General features: G+C 49.3%; 1 protein-coding gene across 1 annotated transcript in view; it reads right to left on the reverse strand.

The window, feature by feature from the left end:
* Positions 1-20,292, reverse strand: part of LOC111148116 (transforming growth factor alpha) — a 109,383-nt gene that overhangs the window by 58,752 nt on the left and 30,339 nt on the right. The window contains exon 2 of the mRNA XM_022504532.1: positions 13,124-13,177. Within this exon, the coding sequence (XP_022360240.1) occupies positions 13,124-13,177 (54 nt within the window). The remainder of the gene's footprint in view (positions 1-13,123; positions 13,178-20,292) is intronic.

Below are 20,292 nucleotides of genomic sequence, written 5' to 3' on the forward strand. Positions count from 1 at the left end.
AGCCTCCAGCCTTTCTGCAGGGTGGCTCTCTCCCATTTCCCCCGCTCCTCCTCCTTGATCTCCCAGCTCAGAGCAGAGCACGCCATCCGCACTCGCCTGTCACCAGAGATGTAGACCACTCCCTCTGCACTGAGTGCTGCGGTTCTGAAAGCGAAGCTGCATTTCTGGGCGTCTACTGGGGTGGCAGGTTTCATAACACCCCTTTCCGGCGGCAGGGTGGGGCTTCCTGACCCACTCAGTGTCAAGGGCACGCCCCTGAGCACTGAGTAGGAGGCTAACCCTACCGTGGTGGAAGTCCTGTCCCTCAAACTTTAATCACGTCCCTGCCATCAACTGGCTTAGGCCATCTTGGTACTGCAGATACCATTTCTCACGTGACTTTACTGCTTTCTCACTCTGTCAATCTAAACAAAAAGATTTAGGTAACAGATACTTCCGATACTCCTGGCATAGCGCCAATGCTTTACACATGTCACCTCCTTGAATCCTCATCACGACCCTCTGAGGTAGGCTTGATGGTTGTCTCCACCTTATAGGTGGGGAAACAGAGGCAAAGAGCGGTTAAGGAACTCGCCCGAGCTCACAGTGGCCAAGGGGCACAGTTCAGGCTTGAACCTGGCTGTCTGGCTCTAGCCCGTACTGCCATTAGCGTGCAATCAGATCCATCTGATACTCATTTTTAAAGACTGAATTTATTTATTTGAGAGAGAGAGAGAGAGCGTGCGCACATACAAGCAGGGGGTACAGCAGGCAGAGCAAGAGGGAGAAGCAGACTCCCCGCTGAGCAAGGAGCCTGATGCGGGGCTCAATCCCAGGACCATGACCTGAGCTAAAGGAGACACGTAACAGACTGAGCCACCCAAGTTTCCTTTGACCTTCATTTTTAAGCCCCTTTCTGTCAAGCCAAACTGAAGTGGATGAAAAAGGCGTAACTCTCTCACCTGCCAATGAGAAGCTGACATCAAGGGAAGCACATGATCAGAGAATAATGTATTTCTAACCTAGAAACCACCCCCACTGGAGACACACCCTAGGCAGCTAGCAAATGGGGAACACTGCACGTAAGATGGGGAGGACTGGGTTTTCAGCCACGTGGCCTTTGTGACCTTGGGGTCTACAGGTTTAATTCTCTGCATTTCATAAGCTGAGTAACAGACATTTCAGAGAAATCTTTGCAAAGATTCCTTTAGGAAGCACCTGTCTTACAAAATATTTGTGTACACCGTGAAACACCACGCAAGTCTAGTGTCCTGTCACCACACAGAGTCACATAAAATGAAATACAGTGTTATGGCTCCTATTCCCCATGTATACATTGCATCCCTGTGACTTACGTAGGGCTGAAAGTTTGTACCTTTTGAATCCCTTCTCCCATTTTGCCTATACCCTCCCCTCGGGCCACCACCAATCTGCTTCTCTGCACCTAAGAGTTTCATTTATTCATTTGTTTTTTAGATTCCAGAGATAAGCAAATCATACAGTACTGTCCTTCTCTGACTTCTTTCACTTAGCATAATACCCTCAAGGTCCCTCCATGTGGTTGCATATGGCAAGAGTTCATTCTTTTTTATGGCTATGTAGTATTTCATTATGTGTGTACACACACACACACATGCACACTCCTTTATCCATTCTTCCATCAATGGACGCTTTGGTTGTTTCCATATCTTGGCTACACTTGTAACACTGCACTTGTAACAATGCAATGAACACAAAGGTGCATCCAGCTTTTCGAATTAGTGTTTCCTCTTTCCCCAGGTCAATACACAGAAGGGGAACTGCTGGATCATAGGGTAGTGCTGTGTTTGTTTGAGGATCCTCCCTACTGTTTTCCACAGTGGCTGCACCAGTCTGCATTCCCACCAGCAGTTTCTTTTCTCCACATCCTCACCAGCACGTCTTATTTCTAGTCTTTTGATAGTAGCTATTCTTACAGGTGTGAGATGATAGCTCTCTGTGGTGTATCACAGCCTTTCGACGGTCAAACTGGGTCTCTATTCTGGAAAAGGTTGGGAAGTACTGAGCTGGAGTTAAATCCCTGGGAAATTGTCTGCAGTGACAAATGCAATATGGTTATAGTTTGGTTAGATGTGCACCTAGAGCCTTTCACTGTGGCGGGCTGTGTTTCTCTAATGGGATAGCCTCCCCTGGAGTGTTTGTTGCGTGAGTCCCGATTGTTTCCACTTGTCATGCTTCAGAACACCAGCAAGATTTCACAGTCAGATCTAACATCTTCCACTTTCAAGGCTCCAAGAATGCCTTCTGAGCCCTATGGTGTAAGGTGAGCAGAGATGTTCATTGTATCCCAAGCCCCTCAAAGTCGTCAGGATGGAAAAAGGCCCAGAAAAGAGATCCTAGCCAGACTGCCAAGTGACAGCTGGGAAGAAAAATGTCCTCTTCCTGAACCCCGGGCTACATGGCGCGACCGTGTGAGCAGAACCGGGGCCTGTGTTCTGTTTAATCTTACCCGGTTTTCCCCTTGCTTAGCACTAGCGTGCTTTGGTATTTAGGGAACATTTTAATTCATGCAGCCTAGTGGAAAAAAGTGTCCAGGTGTGAGAAATCACCTCCCACCCCACATTCAGTTAGAGGAGTAGGGCCAAAACTTTCAAGTCAGGAAGCTAAGAAGAGGGATGCAGAGGGACCCGCAAACCGAACGGCCATGGAGCCTGCTCAGGAGGACGTGTGAGCCGCCGGGCCGGACTGGCAGATCGAGAGGGCCCTCCCATAGAAAATAACCGGACTCTCCGGGAGGTTTCCAAACTCCGAAGCTGGAGGTTTGGGCTTGGGCCCTCAGTAAGCAAAGCTGACGCCTTACCCCAAGCTGCCATGGTCATAATTTCATGCCAGCAAAGCTAATGAGAACGAGGATCTTTTGAGGTGATGATCTGAGTACTGAGGGTTTTTTGTTGTTGTTGTTGTTGTTCTGTTTCCCAAGCTCTCCAGGGAATGATGGGCATGAAGCAGGACATGTGATGTGCTGAGCACTGGGTGTTATATACAACTGATGAATTATCGAACTCTACATCAAGAACTAATGATGTACTGTATGTATATACTGTATAATGATGTACTGTATGTTAACTGAATTTAAATTAAAAAAAAAAAAAACCACACCGGGGGCACCTGGGTGGCTCAGTGGGTTGGGCCTCTGCCTTCGGCTCAGGTTGTGATCTCGGGGTTCTGGGATTGGGCCCTGCGTCAGGCTCTCTGCTCAGTGAGGAGCCTGCTTCCCGCTCTCTCTCTGCCTGCCGCTCTGCCTACTTGTGATCTCTGTCAAATAAATAAATAAAATCTTCAGGAAAAAAAAAAAAACAACACAACACACCAAAAATCCAGAAAGTCAGTTCTGGAACAGGAATGCAGCCCGGACTCTCAGAACCAGCACTGTCTAGCTGAGGAGGGGCAAGCGTTCCAGGGAAGGGACGCGTCCTTGCCCTCAGGAGAGGGTGTCATAGCCCACAGGGTCCTGCGCAATCGGCTTCTTCCCCGTGGGCCTTGGCACAGGTGGCAGAGGACTACAAGTGCAGATTTCGGGGCCAGGCTAGTGCGGGGCCCAGGAACCTGAGTCTCCGCAGTCCTCAGGATGGCCCTTCTGCAACTGACATGGCCTCAGGACAGAACGGAGGTGACAAAGCAGCATGAAGACAGAGGTCTTGCTTCGCTCTATGATATCACTGATAACCTAGTAAGCAAGGCAGTAGCATTCGCACTTGGAGCGCCTACTGTATATGCACACAGCTCCAAGTGCTCCGTGCAGAAGCTCTTCATCCTCAGAAGAACCCCACAAGCAGGTACTACTAGATTCTTGTGTTATAAGTAGGGAAGCTGAGGTACCGACAGGTTAAGTAGTTTACTTGAGGTCTCACAGCTAGTTAAGTGGCAGGGGTGGAATTTGAACTTAGCCTGTCTAGTTCCAAATACTCACATTCTAGAGACCGGCCCCGCCGCCCAGAAAGGCCCAGCTTCTCTGTGGAAACCCAGAGGTGTTGGGCACTTTGGGTTTCTGCAAAGTAGATCCAGATCTAGAGACAAAGGGCTATTAGAGTCTGGAGAAGCATCCCCAGAGCTGGGAGGTGAACTGGGGATTGTTGGATTGGGACCCATTTCTCCAGACAGCAAGGTCCCTGGAGGGCCTGCGTGCAGGGGAGCAAGGTGTGGGCTTCAAGCTGCAGGGACCAGGCAGCCCTCAAGCAGGGCAGGAGGGCAGGTCCCGATGTTCCAGGAACAGCAGCCACCTGAGCCTCAGGGACCGCCACAGTCGCTGGACAAGACAGGAGTGCCTGTGCCGGTGTTCAACCCACGCTGGCCGACGGACCTGCGGGCAGACACCAGTGACTGCCTTTTACTTCCCTTGAAAAAGAGAGCCCCCACCCCTTTTTTCCTGATTATTAAAATATGTTTATTGCTGATATGGCAGAAACAAAGGAAAGTATGAAGGAAATGAAAATCCCCTATATTCCCATTTGCCAGAGATAATCCCCCTCCCAGCCTTACCACCGCAGCTGGGTAACCAGTTGGCCTAGGAAGACAGACCGATCGGATTCTCTCTGGAGACTCGGAGGGACGAGGCACAGAGATGGAATGAGTTGGTACAGAACTGTCTTCGCGGTAGGTACAGGGTACACAAATGGCTGCAGCTGAGACCCCCGCCAGTCCCTCTGGCTCCTGTCAGCCTCAGGGCCAGCCTGTGCAGCATTTCCAGGGATCCCGTGAGGCCCGATTCCTTAAAAAATCAACCTCCTCTTACCTACGCTGATGTGCAGTCGGGTTCTGTTCTTGCAACGTGGGGGGCTTGGCAGAGTCAGAAGAATGACCAATCGCATGGAAAACCAGCCCAGCACCCTGGGCCAAACAGAGCAAGATGCAATTTTTTCCTCCTCAAATAAATATACGGCTTTTTACTGCATCTTTGAAGTATCCTAAGTCTGAAGAATCATCAGGCACCTTGCTGTTTCTGTAGCTGGATAACCGAGATCTTATTCACTGGCCTGCTGAACGGTTCCTTTTTCAGAAACACAGACACCATCCAGAAATTTTCTGCTATCTTTGTTTTTAACAGTTATGGCTTGCTGAATCAAAACAGTGAATTTGATACAAGTTCAATATTGTTTCCTGTAAGAATGAACTCATCTTTCCAGGCGTGAGACACTAAATGAGCCTCTCTTGGCCCTGTCTAAACCCTGTGGATGCAGGTTTCACCCAACAGATACTGGATTTCTACAAGAGAACCGTTCTCCTGAATAATGACCCCGGCACGAAAGTCAGCGTACACGGGGCTCATCTTGCAATGGCCGTCCAGTGTAATGCCCCTGATCCTGCTCTGTACGTGACTATAGATTGTGTGAACTGTGTATTTAATAAATGTGTGTGTTAAATAAATGTCCAAAACTAAAAAGCAGGAAAACAGTAAGGCTTCTAATGGCCTTGATTTGTTAAAAATCCACAAGTTGCGTCACTGGCCTTGCTTCGTTCAAAGATGGCATGTGGTCTCTTAACTGGGCTCAACCTAAACCACGCGCCTCCTTTGCCCAGACCCATCCTCTCCTACAAACATCAATACCAGTGCCCTCAGCATGCAAGAAGTTAGCTAGTTGGCTACTCTGGTTTACAAGCCCATTACTGTTTGGACCAGTTAAGCTGTCTATTTACCAGGAGGACATATGTGTTTTGTTCCCAAACCTGTTTGTGTTGGTAGTACTCGCTCACGTATTTACATAATGTAATTACATATTACATAAACTAATGAAATATCTGTGCCCAAGTTGTTGTTTCTATTATAAGTTGACTGTTTTGGAAAGACTTGTTAAAGGGGAATAGATTCAAAGAACTACTTTAAATTAGCGGTGAACAAGACAACTGTAAGAAATTAGGTATATGTGGGGGGGGGAGTGTATAGGTCTAGAAAGATTTATGGCACTGTAAGCTCTTACACTGAAGAAATCAGACCTGGAAATTACAGAGGGTGCAATACAGGTACAGATCATACAAGTAAATGATGCAGAATGCCACTTGGCAGGAGTCCACTGATAACTAAAACAAGAATATCATGAATCATGCCTTGACCTTCCTTTGTAAATTGTACGCTGAAATTCTCTGTCCTAAGCTATCCAATCTCATTTTTACAAAATGTTGGCTTGGACCCACTAGAGTGATTTTGTGACTCACGGTTTCAAAAGATGCTGCTTAATTCCACTCCTTAATTTTATTGATGGGGAACTGAGGTTCAGGAGGGTTGAAGAGCTCTAGCAAGGTCAGACAGCTAAGTGAGTCAGAATTATAACCATGGATTCCACAGCCTGTGGCCTGTCTGCTACCCTGAGCAACCTTCCCTCTCATCCAGCGTAGCTTTCTTTGCAAAAAAGTAGAAGGTGAAGTGAGGAAGTGAGGAAGTGGATGACAAGAGGAAAGCAAAGAGTCCCTCATTGTCTCTGGAGGCCCCGCGTTCCTCCAAACATCGTCGAAAACAAACAAGTCCTGGCACACACAGGTGTATGCGCTTTCCTCCCGGACCAGGACATTCTCACATCTCCTGCACTACCGACACAGATTTGGAACAGTGAACCGTGTACTTGCGTAGAGCACGTGAGCCTTCTAATTTTAGAATGACTTCAGCTCCACGTGGGAAAACTCCAGACAATGGAACGGGGAAGCAGTTTGCAGTTCTGAAAAGCTTTTGTTAGGTGAGATGAGCAATAAACAGATCTCTTGCTTGCTGGCTGACCCACGTTCTACCTGTTTCCCAAACAAGTTACGCCTTCAAAGACTTCTCCCTGGGATCTGAATTCCCTCCCTCTGTGCTCCCTCTGGTGAGCCAGAGCTCACCCTCTCTATATAGTTAAGCCCAATGTCCTCACCCAGATCTGACCACCACCTCCCCAAGCCAGCGAGCACGGTGACCCTCCTCACGAACACCACCACCACGTAACATCGTCGCCACGTTCTTTCACCGCCGCCGCTGCAAAGTCTCCCAGACACTCACAAACACTCCCCGGTTCCGGCTGGGTGGTGGTAGACACGGGCTAGAGGAAGGAGAAGTTCAGGGGTTTCAAGAGGCGTGTAGATGCAGCGAGGCAGATGGCAGGGGGAAGCCCAGAGCCCGCTGCCAGGTGTCTGAGCAAGGGCCTCGCCACACCCCTCGGCCATTACAGTGAGCCTCATGAAAACATGAGAACCAGATGGGCGGCCTGGGAAATGCACAACATTTCAGAGGGTTAAGCAAGGAGCCACCCAACAACTTAACCGGCTGCGTTCTGTCCCTTTTAAGGGGCATTAAAAGGCGCCTTTTGAAGATAGGTCATAACTCCTTCCTTGGGAGGGTGTGACAGATGTTCTAATCTGTACGTGCTGCCACCCTCCTTCTGCCTCCAGCTAGGTTTCTCTGCGTGTTTTACAAACTAACAACCAACCAGATAAAAATTTTCTGTCTTAACCCCCAGACTATTGACTTGACTCCCACAGCAATTATTTCCCAAATCATCCAGCAAGCAGTCGGCTGAGGCGGCCTTAGGTCATCATGAGGCTCATATTATGAGCTCCCGAGCTACCTTTTTATCTGTGTGGTGGGCTTTCTGAGCACCAGGATGGAGAAGGACTGCTTCTTTATACAGTCCTAGCAGCTAGAATTTTTTTTTATTGTGTCGTGTTAGTCATCGTACAGTACGTCATTCATTTTTGATGTAGTGTTCCATAGTCCATTGTTTGTGTGTAACACCCAGTGTTCCATGAGATCCGTGCCCTCCTTAATACCCATCACCAGGCTCACCCATCCCCCCACACCCCTCCCCTCTGAAACCCTCAGTTTGTTTCCCAGAGTCCACAGTCTCTCATGGTTCTTCTCCCACTCCAATTTCTTCCCCTTCATTTTTCCCTTCTCCTAATGTCTTCCATTTTATTCCTTATGTTCCACAAATAAGTGAAACCATATGATAATTGACTTTCTCTGCTTGACTTATCTCACTTAGCATAATCCCTTCCAGTCCCATCCATGTTGATGCAAAAGTTGGGTATTCATTCCTTCTGATGGCTGAGTAATATTCCATTGTGTATATGGACCACATCTTCTTTATCCATTCGTCTGTTGAAGGGCGCCTCGACTCTTTCCACATTTTGGCTATTGTGGACATTGCTGCTATGAACACTTGGGTGCATATGGCCCTTCTTTTCCCTACATCTGTATCTTTGGGGTAAATATCCAGTAGTACAATTGCTGGGTCATAGGGTAGCTCTATTTTTAATTTTTTGAGGAACCTCCACACTGTTTTCCAAAGTGGCTGCACCAACTTGCATTCCCACCAACAGTGTAAGAGTGTTCCCCTTTCTCCACAACTTCTCTAACATTTGTTGTTTCTTGCCTTGTCAATTTTTGCCATTCTACCTGGTATAAGGTAATTTTGATTTGAATCTCCCTGATGGCTAATGATGATGAACACTTTTGCATGTGTCTGTTAGCCATTTGTATGTCTTCTTTGGAGAAGTGCCTGCTCATGTCTTCTGCCCAGTTTTTGGACTTGATTATCTGTTTTTTTGGGTGTTGAGTTTGAGGAGTTCTTTATAGATCTTGGACGTCAGCCCTTTGTCTACAGTGTCATTTGAAAAGGTCTTCTCCCATCCTGTGGGTTGCCTCTTTGTTTTGTTGACTGTTTCCTTTGCTGTGCAGAAGCTTTTTATCTTGATGAAGTCCCAAAAGTTCATTTTTGCTTTTGTTTCCCTTGCCTTTGGAGACGTGTCTTGAAAGAAGTCCAGGAACTAGAATTTTAGAACCTAAGTGTAAAAAAGCATCTGATTCCAAGAGAATGAAATACATGGCCATCACACTAGTGCTTCCCTACATAGGGTCCATGGCAGGCATCACCCATGGGTCATGGCCATATATCCTAAGAGCCCGCAGGCAGCCTTATAACCCTTCTCAACAAAGCCTACCAAGCAATCTCTACCAATTTATCAGAGTGGTCATGTGAAAAACCTCATAGGCTCTTCCTGATTCTAGTCCAACAGATGAGGAAACTCAGATCCAAACAGGAGACAGATGGACAACTTGCCCAGGGGCTCGGCAAAAACAGACCAGCTGGGCCCAATCCCCAGATTCCTGACCTCCAGCCTAAGGCATGTATCTCTCCAGTGTCCCACTCAAAGTGGATTTCTGAAAAACATTTACTGACGACAATATGCCAGTTTCCTATGCCTCTGGCATAACTTACCCTTCATATTTGGAGCTCTGAGAGAGGGAAAGACTGGAAGAAAACAATGAAACCTCAACAAGAAAGGCCAAAGGCAACTTTCAAGTAATAAGATCATGGAATTTTTTTTTCCCAAAAGCACAAGAAAACCACATGGGATCAGCCCCATGTTCCCTCAAGTTCCTATGCCACCCTTGACTGGTACACAGAGTTTACAATTTTCTCTCTGTAATACTCCATCAAAACATTAGAGCTGAATCCTGAGTGTGCCTGTGCTCTAGTACTAGAATTTAAGAATGTATCAAAACCTTCTTATATCCATTACTGTTTCTCATTCCTGTCAACCTTTAGAGTGAAAAGACTTGCATATTCATGTCATGGATAAAACCTTGTATAGCTTCTGTCCTACAACAACCCATCTTTTTTTTTTTTCTTTAAAGATTTTATTTATTTATTTGATATAAAGAGAGAATGAGGGAGCATGAGCAGGGGGAAAGACAGAGGGAGAAGCAGGATTTCTGCTGAGCAGGAAGCCTGATGTGGGACTTGATCCCAGGCCCCTGGGATTATGACCTGAGCTGAAGGCAGAGGCTTTAACCAACTGAGCCACCTAGACACCCCTATAACAACCCAACTTTACACCTAAATGGACAGTTCTGGGATTTAGTGAGGGAGCCCCCCCTCATCCAGAGAATAAGGGGTTAGGAGGGACTCAGATGTGCACGTCAGTCACCCCATCTACAAAGGAGCACACTTAACAAAAAACAGTGTTCACCCAAAAGGAAATGTAAGTAGAAAGCAAAAGATGAAAACGCTAAAGAAAATGCAAATTAAGTGAAGTACAACAAAACTGTGAATGCAGCATCATCTACCCTCCAAATTTAAGATCTAACAAGAAAGGATTATTGTTACTTCTGTTGGTGTGACTATGGTTTTGTTTTTTAAAGTCCTTACCTATGAGCTATAAGTAACATTCAAGAGAAATGGACTTTGCTTTAAAATATCCCAGCAAAGGGAGAAAATCAAAATGGTTTGAGAATAGAGGAAAGAAGAATGGCAGATGATGCTAACTGCCGAAGCCAGGGGATGGATGTATGGGGATTGATTTCACTATTATTTCTCTTCTATGTATGAAGATTCCCATTAGTCCACAGTAGCAAATAGTTTCCCTTACTGAACTAGGCAGGAGTTCAATACGCAATATTTGGGGGTCATGAGTGTCTGGTGGGCTGGTCCCCAGTTTGAATTGCACCCACAGCAGGATCTCAGTTATGTCTGCCAGGGACAGAGTGGGGGTGGTCAAGGCCTCCCAAGGCCCAAGGAGTCTTTGAGGAGGAGGAAGGTCACCCTAGAGGAAGAGGAAGTTAGGCAAACAAGCCTGATTCAGGTGCAAAGCCCTAGCGCCTGGAGAGTTGGCTCTGACACCATCATTGCCACGTGGGCCCGCCTCCTCGCCCAGCCCTCTCTGGACTCCTGTCTGGATCCAATAGGGCAGGGTAGAAAGTACGTAAAAATGGGAGAGAGATATTCCATCAACTTCTCTAGGGCCCAAGTCCCGTAGCTAAGTGACCTATCAAATAGAGGCCAGCCAGATAGCCCACTTCCTTCTCCACAGACCTCTAATCAGCTCTAGGATCTCAAGGTCCCCCGGACGCTTGATATCATGGCATTGCCCCTGCCCTCACCTGCCACGCTGGGCCACAGAGCAGCCCTCAGCCTGTTACAGGGTAACGTGCAATGCAGGAGGGCGTGACGAGTTTTGGGAGGGTCTATCATAAAGAGGAAGAACAAACATCAGGTACTTGTTGATGTCAGAGATATTCTCATAGAAGCAAGTCCAGAAAGATGGAACACAAGCTGGTCACTAGCGCAGCAAGGACAGTCATTCTGGGATGAATACAGCAGGTCTTCCCATGTTTGCTCAGGAGAGACTGGGAAACCCCAAAGGGCCCTGGCAGGAGCCACACCTGACAAAAGACACTCAGAGAGGACACCCCCCGAGGCCTTTCTTGTCTGTATGAATGGACGGAGTTTGGGAAGAGGTTAGAGTGACCAGGGCACCTGGCCGCATCAGCATCGGCCCTCACTGGATGGCGGTGCCAGCATCTGGTCTCACTGCAACTTACCACCTGCAAGTGACTCAGCAGAGAACCTGGCCCTTCGCCTCCAGTGAGGACTGGGAGGGGCTAAAGATGCACCTGGGGACAAACGCATCCTAGGAAGGGAGACGCGACAATTCTGGGACCAGCGTGGTGGGGTCACGATCCAATGCCCCCACTTTACCCCTAGTATATTTACATCTGAGCCCTTTGTGACGGGGGAGGTAATTAACAAGCAGCAGCTCTGGCAGAGCCCGAGCACCCCAGCAGCGGTGCTCTGGGACAGGCACACCCTTAAGCAGAGCATAACACGGAGGAAGGGAGTTATTTCCATCTGTGGCATCATGGGCCACCAGGTGGCTTGGATACCTTAAGGGTCCAACAGCATCAAGGATAACCGCTCCAAGGGGGAGAGCTTGGGGGCCACAGAAGTGCTGGCAGGAGCGGCCACATCCCCTCCAGTGGGTTTGGAGTGAAAGGTGTGGAAGAGGAGAAGAGCAAAGTACCAGGGACGCTGTGTGGTTGGTTAGAGGGTTAGAGGGTTTATGAATATGTGAGAACCACACGCCTCCTCGCCATACACATCTTCCTGCCTGAAAGAACTAGGGAGATACAGCAGGGGTCCGCCGCAGAAACAGTTGGGAACACACGCCCAGAATAGCAAGGGAATAGTGAAACTGGCAGACTCATGACCTTCTGGCATGAGAGTTAGCTCACTGCATTTGAAGAGCTATTTGGCAATTTGTTACAAGAGTCATAAATATATTTATTCATGCTTCCAGAGACATACCCTGAGGAGAGAATCCGAAGGAAGGGAAAAGCTTCTAGGCACGAAGAGGGAGCATCATAATCTAAACTGGAGGCAACATAAATATCCAGTGGAGAACGCTTAATTGAATTACATACATCCATTTTAGTGGAACATCATGACCTTTTTAAAAAGATTTATTTATTTATTTGCGGCCGCGAGCGTGAGCAAGTGAGCATACCCAAGCTTGGCAGGGGTTGGGGGGAAGGGCAGAGAGAGAGGGGGAGAGAATCTGGAGCAGACTCCCCATTGAGTGTGGAGCCCGAAGTGGGACTTGATCTCACAACCCTGAGATCCCGACCTGATCTAAAACCAAGAGAAGGATCCTTGACTGACTGAGCCATCTGGGTGCCCCAGACATGACATTTTAAAAGGATAAATTTCAAGACCTTTCAGCAACATGAAGAAATGTACAACTTGAAAACTTGAGTTTAAAAAGCAAGAATCAACATCGTTTCCTCACAACGACTAACTGTGTAAAAATAGGAGCACATCTGGACAAAGCTAAGAGCAACTCGAAAGTAGATGCTTCCGCAGTACTCTGACCAGGAGACGTCTGCCTTCTGCATTTCCCAAACCTCCCAATATGTTGATCTAGGATCTTCCAAATAAGGGAAATATTACTAAATGTCAAAAAAGACGACATAAAATAACAAAACAAAGATCACCAAGCAGAAGCAGACACAGGCTTTAGGAATCTGGGCTCCTCTATAGATCCACTACTGAGTGAGCTTGAACACTCGGGCTGGTCTGGAGCTCTCCAGCACCCCTGCCCACAAGGACTATCTGAACAGAGCTGGGAGATGGCAAGCCTTAGGGGAGGGGAAAGTCCCCTGCACCCCGGCTCCTGCAACGAAGACCCCTGAGGAGTGCAACCGGGCCCCTGGTGTGAAGGGCACCCAGGGGGCAGGGGACAGCCCTGCGAGAGCAGAAAGGGCAGGAGCCCACAGGAAGCTTGGAGGGCAGGCTCCACCTGCCAGCCAGGTCTGTTCCCATCCAGTACTCCCGCACCATCCCCCAGAGGGGACAGGACTCACCACTCAGGGCAGATGTGCTGTTCTCCAGGGCCTGGCACACAGCCAACAGGAGACCTGCGTGGGGAGAAGAGAGGAAAGGTAAGAGGCTTTCAGGACTTGAGGGCTGGGCCCTTGAAAAGAAAAGACCAGACAGTTCTACAGAGTGGCCAAAAGGCAGGCCTGACCACATAACTTGGGGGGCTCACTGCAAAAGGAAAATGTTGGACCCTTATTCAAAAAGCAGCAAAAAAAAGTGTGCCATTAAAGGTACTCAATATATTATCTTTTTCCTTCCTTCCATGGTCTCTACCTGTTCTAGTGTTTTTTTTTTAAACACTGTGTAATTCTTTCTTATTGTAATGAAACACACATAAGATCTACTGTTGTCCACCATTTTTACGTGTACAGTTCGGTAGCATTAAGTAATTCAGGCTGCTGTGCGTGTCATGAGGGTGGTTTCGCTGTGTCCGTCATCTCTCTCTCTTTCAGGTGTAAGGATCCTGGCAGGCTGAGCTCCGAACCTCGCAGGTGCCCAGGGCGCCCAGGGACAAGTATGTACATGCACAAGTAACCCCCCACAGCTGATTTCCCTTCCCACCAGCAGCTGGATGATGTGTTGTGACCCAGCCAGGGCAGGGCCATCTGGACAGGACTTTCTTCTTCCCAGGGACTCCAACCGAGGTGAACAACTGACCCCCAAGGGTATTACAAAGTCTGTGTCTGGACGCATCGGGTATCTAGGGACAAGGGCAGGGGACAGCCTTGTCCCTGTCTAGTCACTCACCAAACAGGCTATGGAGCTAACACCAACTTTTCTTGTGTCCGGGCTCTGCCAGGGGCAGAATTTGGCAGGGGTGAGAACCCCCTCAGGGGAGGCAGGGAGGTGGCAGTCAGTGGGATTATGGGAGCCGAGGCTCCAAGTCCCCAGGACACTCTCTACTGTCCCACTGGACTTCACTTTTGAAACACAAATTCAAGGGTAAAAACCATTAGGAATTTCAAGACTGCAACTGCACAGCATGTGAGCATAGGGAGTCCGTCAGAAGACACAGGCTGCACGCCCACGAAGATGCCCCTACCAGCAGAGGACTTTCTGTGCCCTCCCATTACAGTACTGGAGGTTTCTGGAAAGAGCAGCAAAGTTCCAATAAAGAAGGAAACTCTTGGGATTTACACAATCAGCATGCACTAAATTAAAATGACTTCCTAAAACTGAAATGTAGAAAGATACCCCGGTGGCCACACACAGGTTGAGCCACCTATAGGTTAGCCTGGAAGAGAGCTGAATCAAGTCAGCACAGGAAAGAGGCAGAGGTGGGTGCTGGTACTGCTCCACCAGCACCCACTCTTGCATGCAGGTTGTGAGGGCCCCTTCCCCTTTCCACTCAGGTGCAGACACAGAAGGCCTTGATTCTCAGGGGAGAAACTTAACTAGGCACAGGTAGAACAATCACGCTTAGGGCTTTCCTTTTGGCCTTTGAGATAAGAAACATCACAAAACAGTGGCCCGCTTTTCCTGGAGGTCTGGCATGGATTTCCCAAACCCTTACACAGCCCAGGAACCAGATACTGGGACTAGAGTAGGGGCAGGGGGCGAGGAGGGAAAGCAGGTAAGTAAAATCGAACGCCTTTCTCCACGCAATTCCTTCTTGCTGATCATTTTGGAAGCATGGCTCTTGGGATTCTTCTGGTCATATTTATTTTATTTTTTTAAAGATTTATTTACTTGAGAAAGAGAGTGAGAGAGAGAGAACATAGAAGGGAGAGGGTCAGAGGGAGAAGCAGACTCCCTGCTGAGTAGGGAGCCTAATGTGGGACTCGATCCCAGAACTCCAGGATCATGACCTAAGCCAAACGCAGTCGCTTAACCAACTGAGCCACCCAGGTGTCCTCCTCTGGCCATATTTAAACAGCCAAGTCTGGAATCCACACATCAAGCGTCTAAGTGAGGACTCCTGCCAGAGCCAGGTCCACATTGCCCACTGGGGACCGGCCATGACCTGACTTTGCTGGGACTGCCACCAAGCACTCTAGGCCCAAGTCAGCCAGTGACCGGTAGTAACATAAAGAACACGGTAATTCTTTGCATAACTCTGAGGAAGCGCTGCCGGCCTGTCACAAACTGTCCCCGAACCCATGACTTACCTTGCCCCCTCCCTCCTGGGCCCCATACCCTGTCAGTCAGCGAAAGCAGAGCCCATACAGTTCCTGGCCACCGCATCAACCGCTGCTTGAGCGAAGCCAGGACAAGAAAGCAGATACCGTCCAACCGCAGCCAGGACAGGGCAGAGACGGACGCTCACTCTCCAGCGTCCAGGGAGGGGTCACCGCTCCACCCCCACCCCGAGCTGTGGGGCAGGTTACCTTGCCTGCTCTCTTCCTCGCCCATAGAGCCATCAGCGGCCGAGCTCAAGAAGGTGTTCTGGGAACTCATCGGAGTTTGCAAAATCACCACGTTCCACAGATGAAAGTCACTGGGTTTTTTGAACAATATGGAGAATAGTTCCTTTCTACACCCGCAAAATTAAACAACCCAGTGCCCTGCAGTCTTGGTTCAGGCACAAATTCTGTAGATGAGAGGAGAGGCCTCTGCTTTCCTGATGGTCCCAGGTCAAAAGACAGGGGTCAGACCTCTTTCACTGCCCCCCATCCCCACCATGTGGGGGTGCCCCTTACTGGACAGGTACCAGTTCCGAGCCCAGCGCCCAGGTTCGTGCGTTCATCAGACTTGATTACCCATGATATGGCAGCTCCTGCTTCCCGGCCTTCAGGTCCAGCTTCTGGAAACACGTGGTTTCACAAGCAAGGAAACAGGAGGCTTCCAGAGGTGAAGAATTTGCCTGAGCTCCTGCAGTCAAGTTCAAGCTCAAGGCTGTGCGAAGTCCATGCCCAGGACAGCGTTTCATCATCACACCACTCACGGTCCTCTAACTACAGTCTGTCACGAGACACTGGCAGGTGTGTCTCACCAGCTACAACCTCCAAATAAGTCTGAGCAACAGACAGATTCAGAAGCCTAGCCTCGAGGCCTCATCTCTCTGGTCTGCAGGTGTGCATTGCTTGTTGGGGCTTTCTTGCTGCCTCCAACTCCCCCTACTAGGAGCCACGTCTGCTGAGGAGCTAGAGTGTGAGCAATCCAGACCCCCAGCTGCCTCATCTGCGTATAGCTAGGTGCCCAGACTGCCAGCCCCACAGCTGTGTTTGGAAAAGCTGTATGAGGGCCTTCTAGAAACCTGTGGCCCTAGTAGGCTTGGAGGCTCATCCAAAACAGGAAATCCTTCCCTGGGGCACCTGTGTGGGGATGGTCCGGCTGCCGCCTGCAGTGGCCCCAGGAAGACCACACACAGTTCAGATGGGGGCCTGGAGGCTGCAGGCACAGGCTCTCTTCACTGGCCACGATCCCCCCCCCACCCCCACCCCCATGACCTCCTTCTGGGGCAGGAATCCCTTCTGTGCTGCTCTTGCCAGGACATTTCTGCTTAAATAGCTCTAAAGACAGGAATCCCTGGTTCATAGACTTCAAAAAGGAAAAAAGGGTTCGTAGTGAGGGGGGGGAAAAGCTATGAAAGCTGATCCCCCACACAGAGAAGAGTGGAAACCCAGACCTGCCCTTGGCGGGGGTGGGGGTGGGGCAAGGGTTGTAATGCTTCTAATTCAGCTGTTTGGAACTTAAAGTTTCCAACAGAAAAAAACATCAATAAAGAGGCTGATCTATTTATCTGGTGAGTTCACAGACCAAAGCCAGCATGAAACCGGTCCACTGGTGGGGCAGTCCTAACTGCTACTGAAAGGTGTTGGGCCCTTATCTCCCCTGGGCCACAGAGCAGCAAACCCCCCTCCCCTGGTCCCTCAGTGCAGCCCCTCACTCATGCATGGGATTGGGACACCCTCTATCCTCTCCCACCCATCAGCCTGGTGACCTCCCCCTCTGCGGACACTCAGCTCTAGTGTCCAGATCTGGGGGAAGCATGCTCAGCTCCCTGGGAATCCTGGCGGCGTTCACCTTGCCTTGCTCTGGCATCTATGACAGCTAGTGTTTGCTTCCCGGCTCTGACCCAGTCCACTGTTTGGATCAGCCGTTCTCCCTAGAAATCGAGTTGCACATTTCGACAGATGCTGGCGAGGATGCGGAGAAAGGGGAACCCTCCTACACTGCTGGTGGGAATGCAAGCTGGTGCAACCACTCTGGAAAACAGCATGGAGGTTCCTCAAAATGTTGAAAATAGAACTACCCTATGACCCAGCAATCGCACTACTGGGTATTTACCCTAAAGATACAAACGTAGTGATCCAAAGGGGCATGTGCACCCCAATGTTTATAGCAACAATGCCCACAATAGCCAAAGTATGGAAAGAACCTAGATGTCCATCCACAGATGAATGGATAAAGAAGATGTGGTATATATACACAATGGAATACTATGCAGCCATTAAAAGAAATGAAATCTTGCCATTTGCGACGACGTGAATGGAACTAGAGGGTATCATGCTTAGCGAAATAAGTCAATCAGAGAAAGACAACTATCATATGATCTCCCTGATATGAGGAAGTGGAGATGCAACATGGCGGGGGGGTTAAGGGGGTAGGAGAAGAATAAATGAAACAAGATGGGATTGGGAGGGAGACAACTCATAAGTGACTCTTAATCTCACAAAACAAACTGAGGGTTGCTGGGGGAAGGGGGGTTGGGAGAGGGGGGTGGGGTTATGGACATTGGGGAGGGTATGTGCTATGATGAGTGCTGTGAAGTGTGTAAACCTGGCAATTCACAGACCTGTACCCCTGGGGATAAAAATATATTATATGTTTATAAAAAATAAAAAATTAAAAAAAAAAGAGTTGCACATTTCCTCCATGTTAAGATCCCATAAGTCAGGCTGCCTGAGTCAAAGAGGGAAGCAGAGGTTGCGGTATCAGGGAGATGCGGAGGGGAGGGCAACAGAGTGCTGTAGACCCTTCTGGATCAAGGATACCCTGGATTTAAAGGAGGTACTGAAAAGAGGCCTAAGGATGAAGAAACAATGCAGGCAGGGGAGAGGGGCAGAGAGGGGCAGAAGAGAGTATGGGTGCTGGTAGGAGGGCAGCCAGGATTCCGACCCCCCCTCCCCACTCTGCCTTTCCTCTCCTGCTGTACTCAAGGCTGGAAGGTCATCGGGGACACAGCCAGGAGCTCAGGAAGTGGTGGGTGGGACCGAGAGAGGGAGAATCCTGCTGTTGGGCCTGAGGTCTGCAGGGGACCCACACAGAGCAATTGTGTGGGCACAAAAACACATGTGAGCAGGTCACATAGGACCCAGGGCCTGCTGGTATGACTTCTAAGGCCTCTTCCCTTATGAGCAGCATCCCAACACTTAAGGTTTACCTGTAAGCATGGCAGGATTTTTTTTTTTTTTTAAAGATTTTATTTGTTTATTTGACAGGCAGCGATCACAAGTAGGCAGAGAGGCAGGCAGAGAGAGAGAGAGAGGTGGAAGCAGACTCCCTGCTGAACAGAGAGCCCAATGTGGGGCTCGATCCCAGGACCCTGAGATCATGACCTGAGCTGAAGGCAGAGGCTTAACCCACTGAGCCACCCAGGCACCCCAGCATGGCAGGATTTTAAGTGCATAGCAAAACCTGTAATATTGTAGGGCTTTATCAGTATTTTTAAATGCAAGAGGTTTTGATCCACAGGACAATGCTGGCTGGTTTCAGGGTCAGAACTGGTTAGGAAGAGAGAAGGAGAACACTGCAGGGACGGACAAGGAGCAAGTGTGGTAGGACCAGGAGAAGAGCTTGCCCCTGGCGAGCGTACCCATAAATGTTGCGGCTGGAGGCAGACACATGCAACCCCCATCACTCCCGTGTAGGGAGAGTGGCCTTCAGAGAGTCGATGGTTTCTCTCCAAGGAAGAGGTGACAATTCACATTGGCCCCTGCTTACAGAGACATCAGGGACACTTGCTTCAGAGGGTGGCAGGCAAAGCCGCAGAGGAATTTGTGGAAGAACTGGCCAGACAGGATTAGGGATACTCTGGGGATAGCAGGGAGAGTTCAGAAATATGTGACATGGGAATGAATCACCCTGAGCAGACGGGCTTATGGGACAGAGGGCTCTTTCTTCCACCAACCCAGCATCTGGAACACCACTTTTAAAAACACAGGCCGGACCCTGCTACCCAAGGAGAGAGCCTTCCAGAGAGACTATCTCCAAGTGTTAGTGTCATGTGGCAGGTGGGAGGTGGCCATGCACAGCAAAGAGACCAGTCGTGCAGGGAGAGGACAGCTTTTAGTTACAAACCCACACAGGCTAAGGTCCTGACCCCCTGGCCCAACAGAGCTGTCACACGGGACAAGTTAAGCAGGAAGACATTTCCACGCCAGTGGCAGATGGTGGCAGGAAAACCACTGGAGTCTGGTTGGTCTAGTGAGCTCTCCCCTCTGTCTGTCCGGAATTCTGTCCCAGGATGACCCCCACGGCTGACGGTGTTGCTACGAGTCAGAGCTGCAACACTGGCCTGAGAGCTGACTACGGGCCCTGCAGTCTCCCTCGAGAGTCACACCAAGTGCTGGGAAGTAGATACTGTGGTGCTCGAATTTTGGAGTGAGAAAGTAGAGATGCAGGAGATAAGTAACCTGCCCAAGGTCCCCTAGCTTGTAAGTGACCTATACCGCAAGTTCCTGTCACCAGATCCAGTTGTCCTCACTTGGCTTCTGCTTCTCCTGTGAGGTACAAAGAACACAGGCATGCTAGAAAAGTCTGCCGCCGCCTCCTCTCCCCTGTGGAGAAGCCAGGTATGCACTGCGGCACGGGGAAACACAGGCTAACAGGGAGCCCAGAGATGATGGTCCCCTATGAACAGGGTCACCCTTAGCAAAGCACTTCCCCTCTCTCAATCTTAGGCTCTTTAAAGGACAGAGTTGGGCCAAAATGTCTGCCAGTGCATAAATTCCAGGCATCTATGAAGATACTGGACTATACATCTCCCCCAACCATCCAGCCAGGGAAGGGGGACACAATGGCTTCATTCCAACATGCTGTAGGTGGGTCCCTGCCTCAAAGAAGGACCAGACCAAGTATAGCCTTTTGTGTGCTTGTCTCAGCGAGCAAGCTTGGTTTATGGTAATTTTGTCCTTCAATTTTCCAGGGCGTTTATATCAAATATCAGAAGATGGGTGAGACCCTATTTCTAATCCTAATCAAGCACTTT

Source organism: Enhydra lutris, unplaced genomic scaffold (genome assembly GCF_002288905.1).
Source record: "Enhydra lutris kenyoni isolate GAN:26980312 unplaced genomic scaffold, ASM228890v2 scaffoldscaffold18, whole genome shotgun sequence".
NCBI lineage: Eukaryota > Metazoa > Chordata > Mammalia > Carnivora > Mustelidae > Enhydra > Enhydra lutris.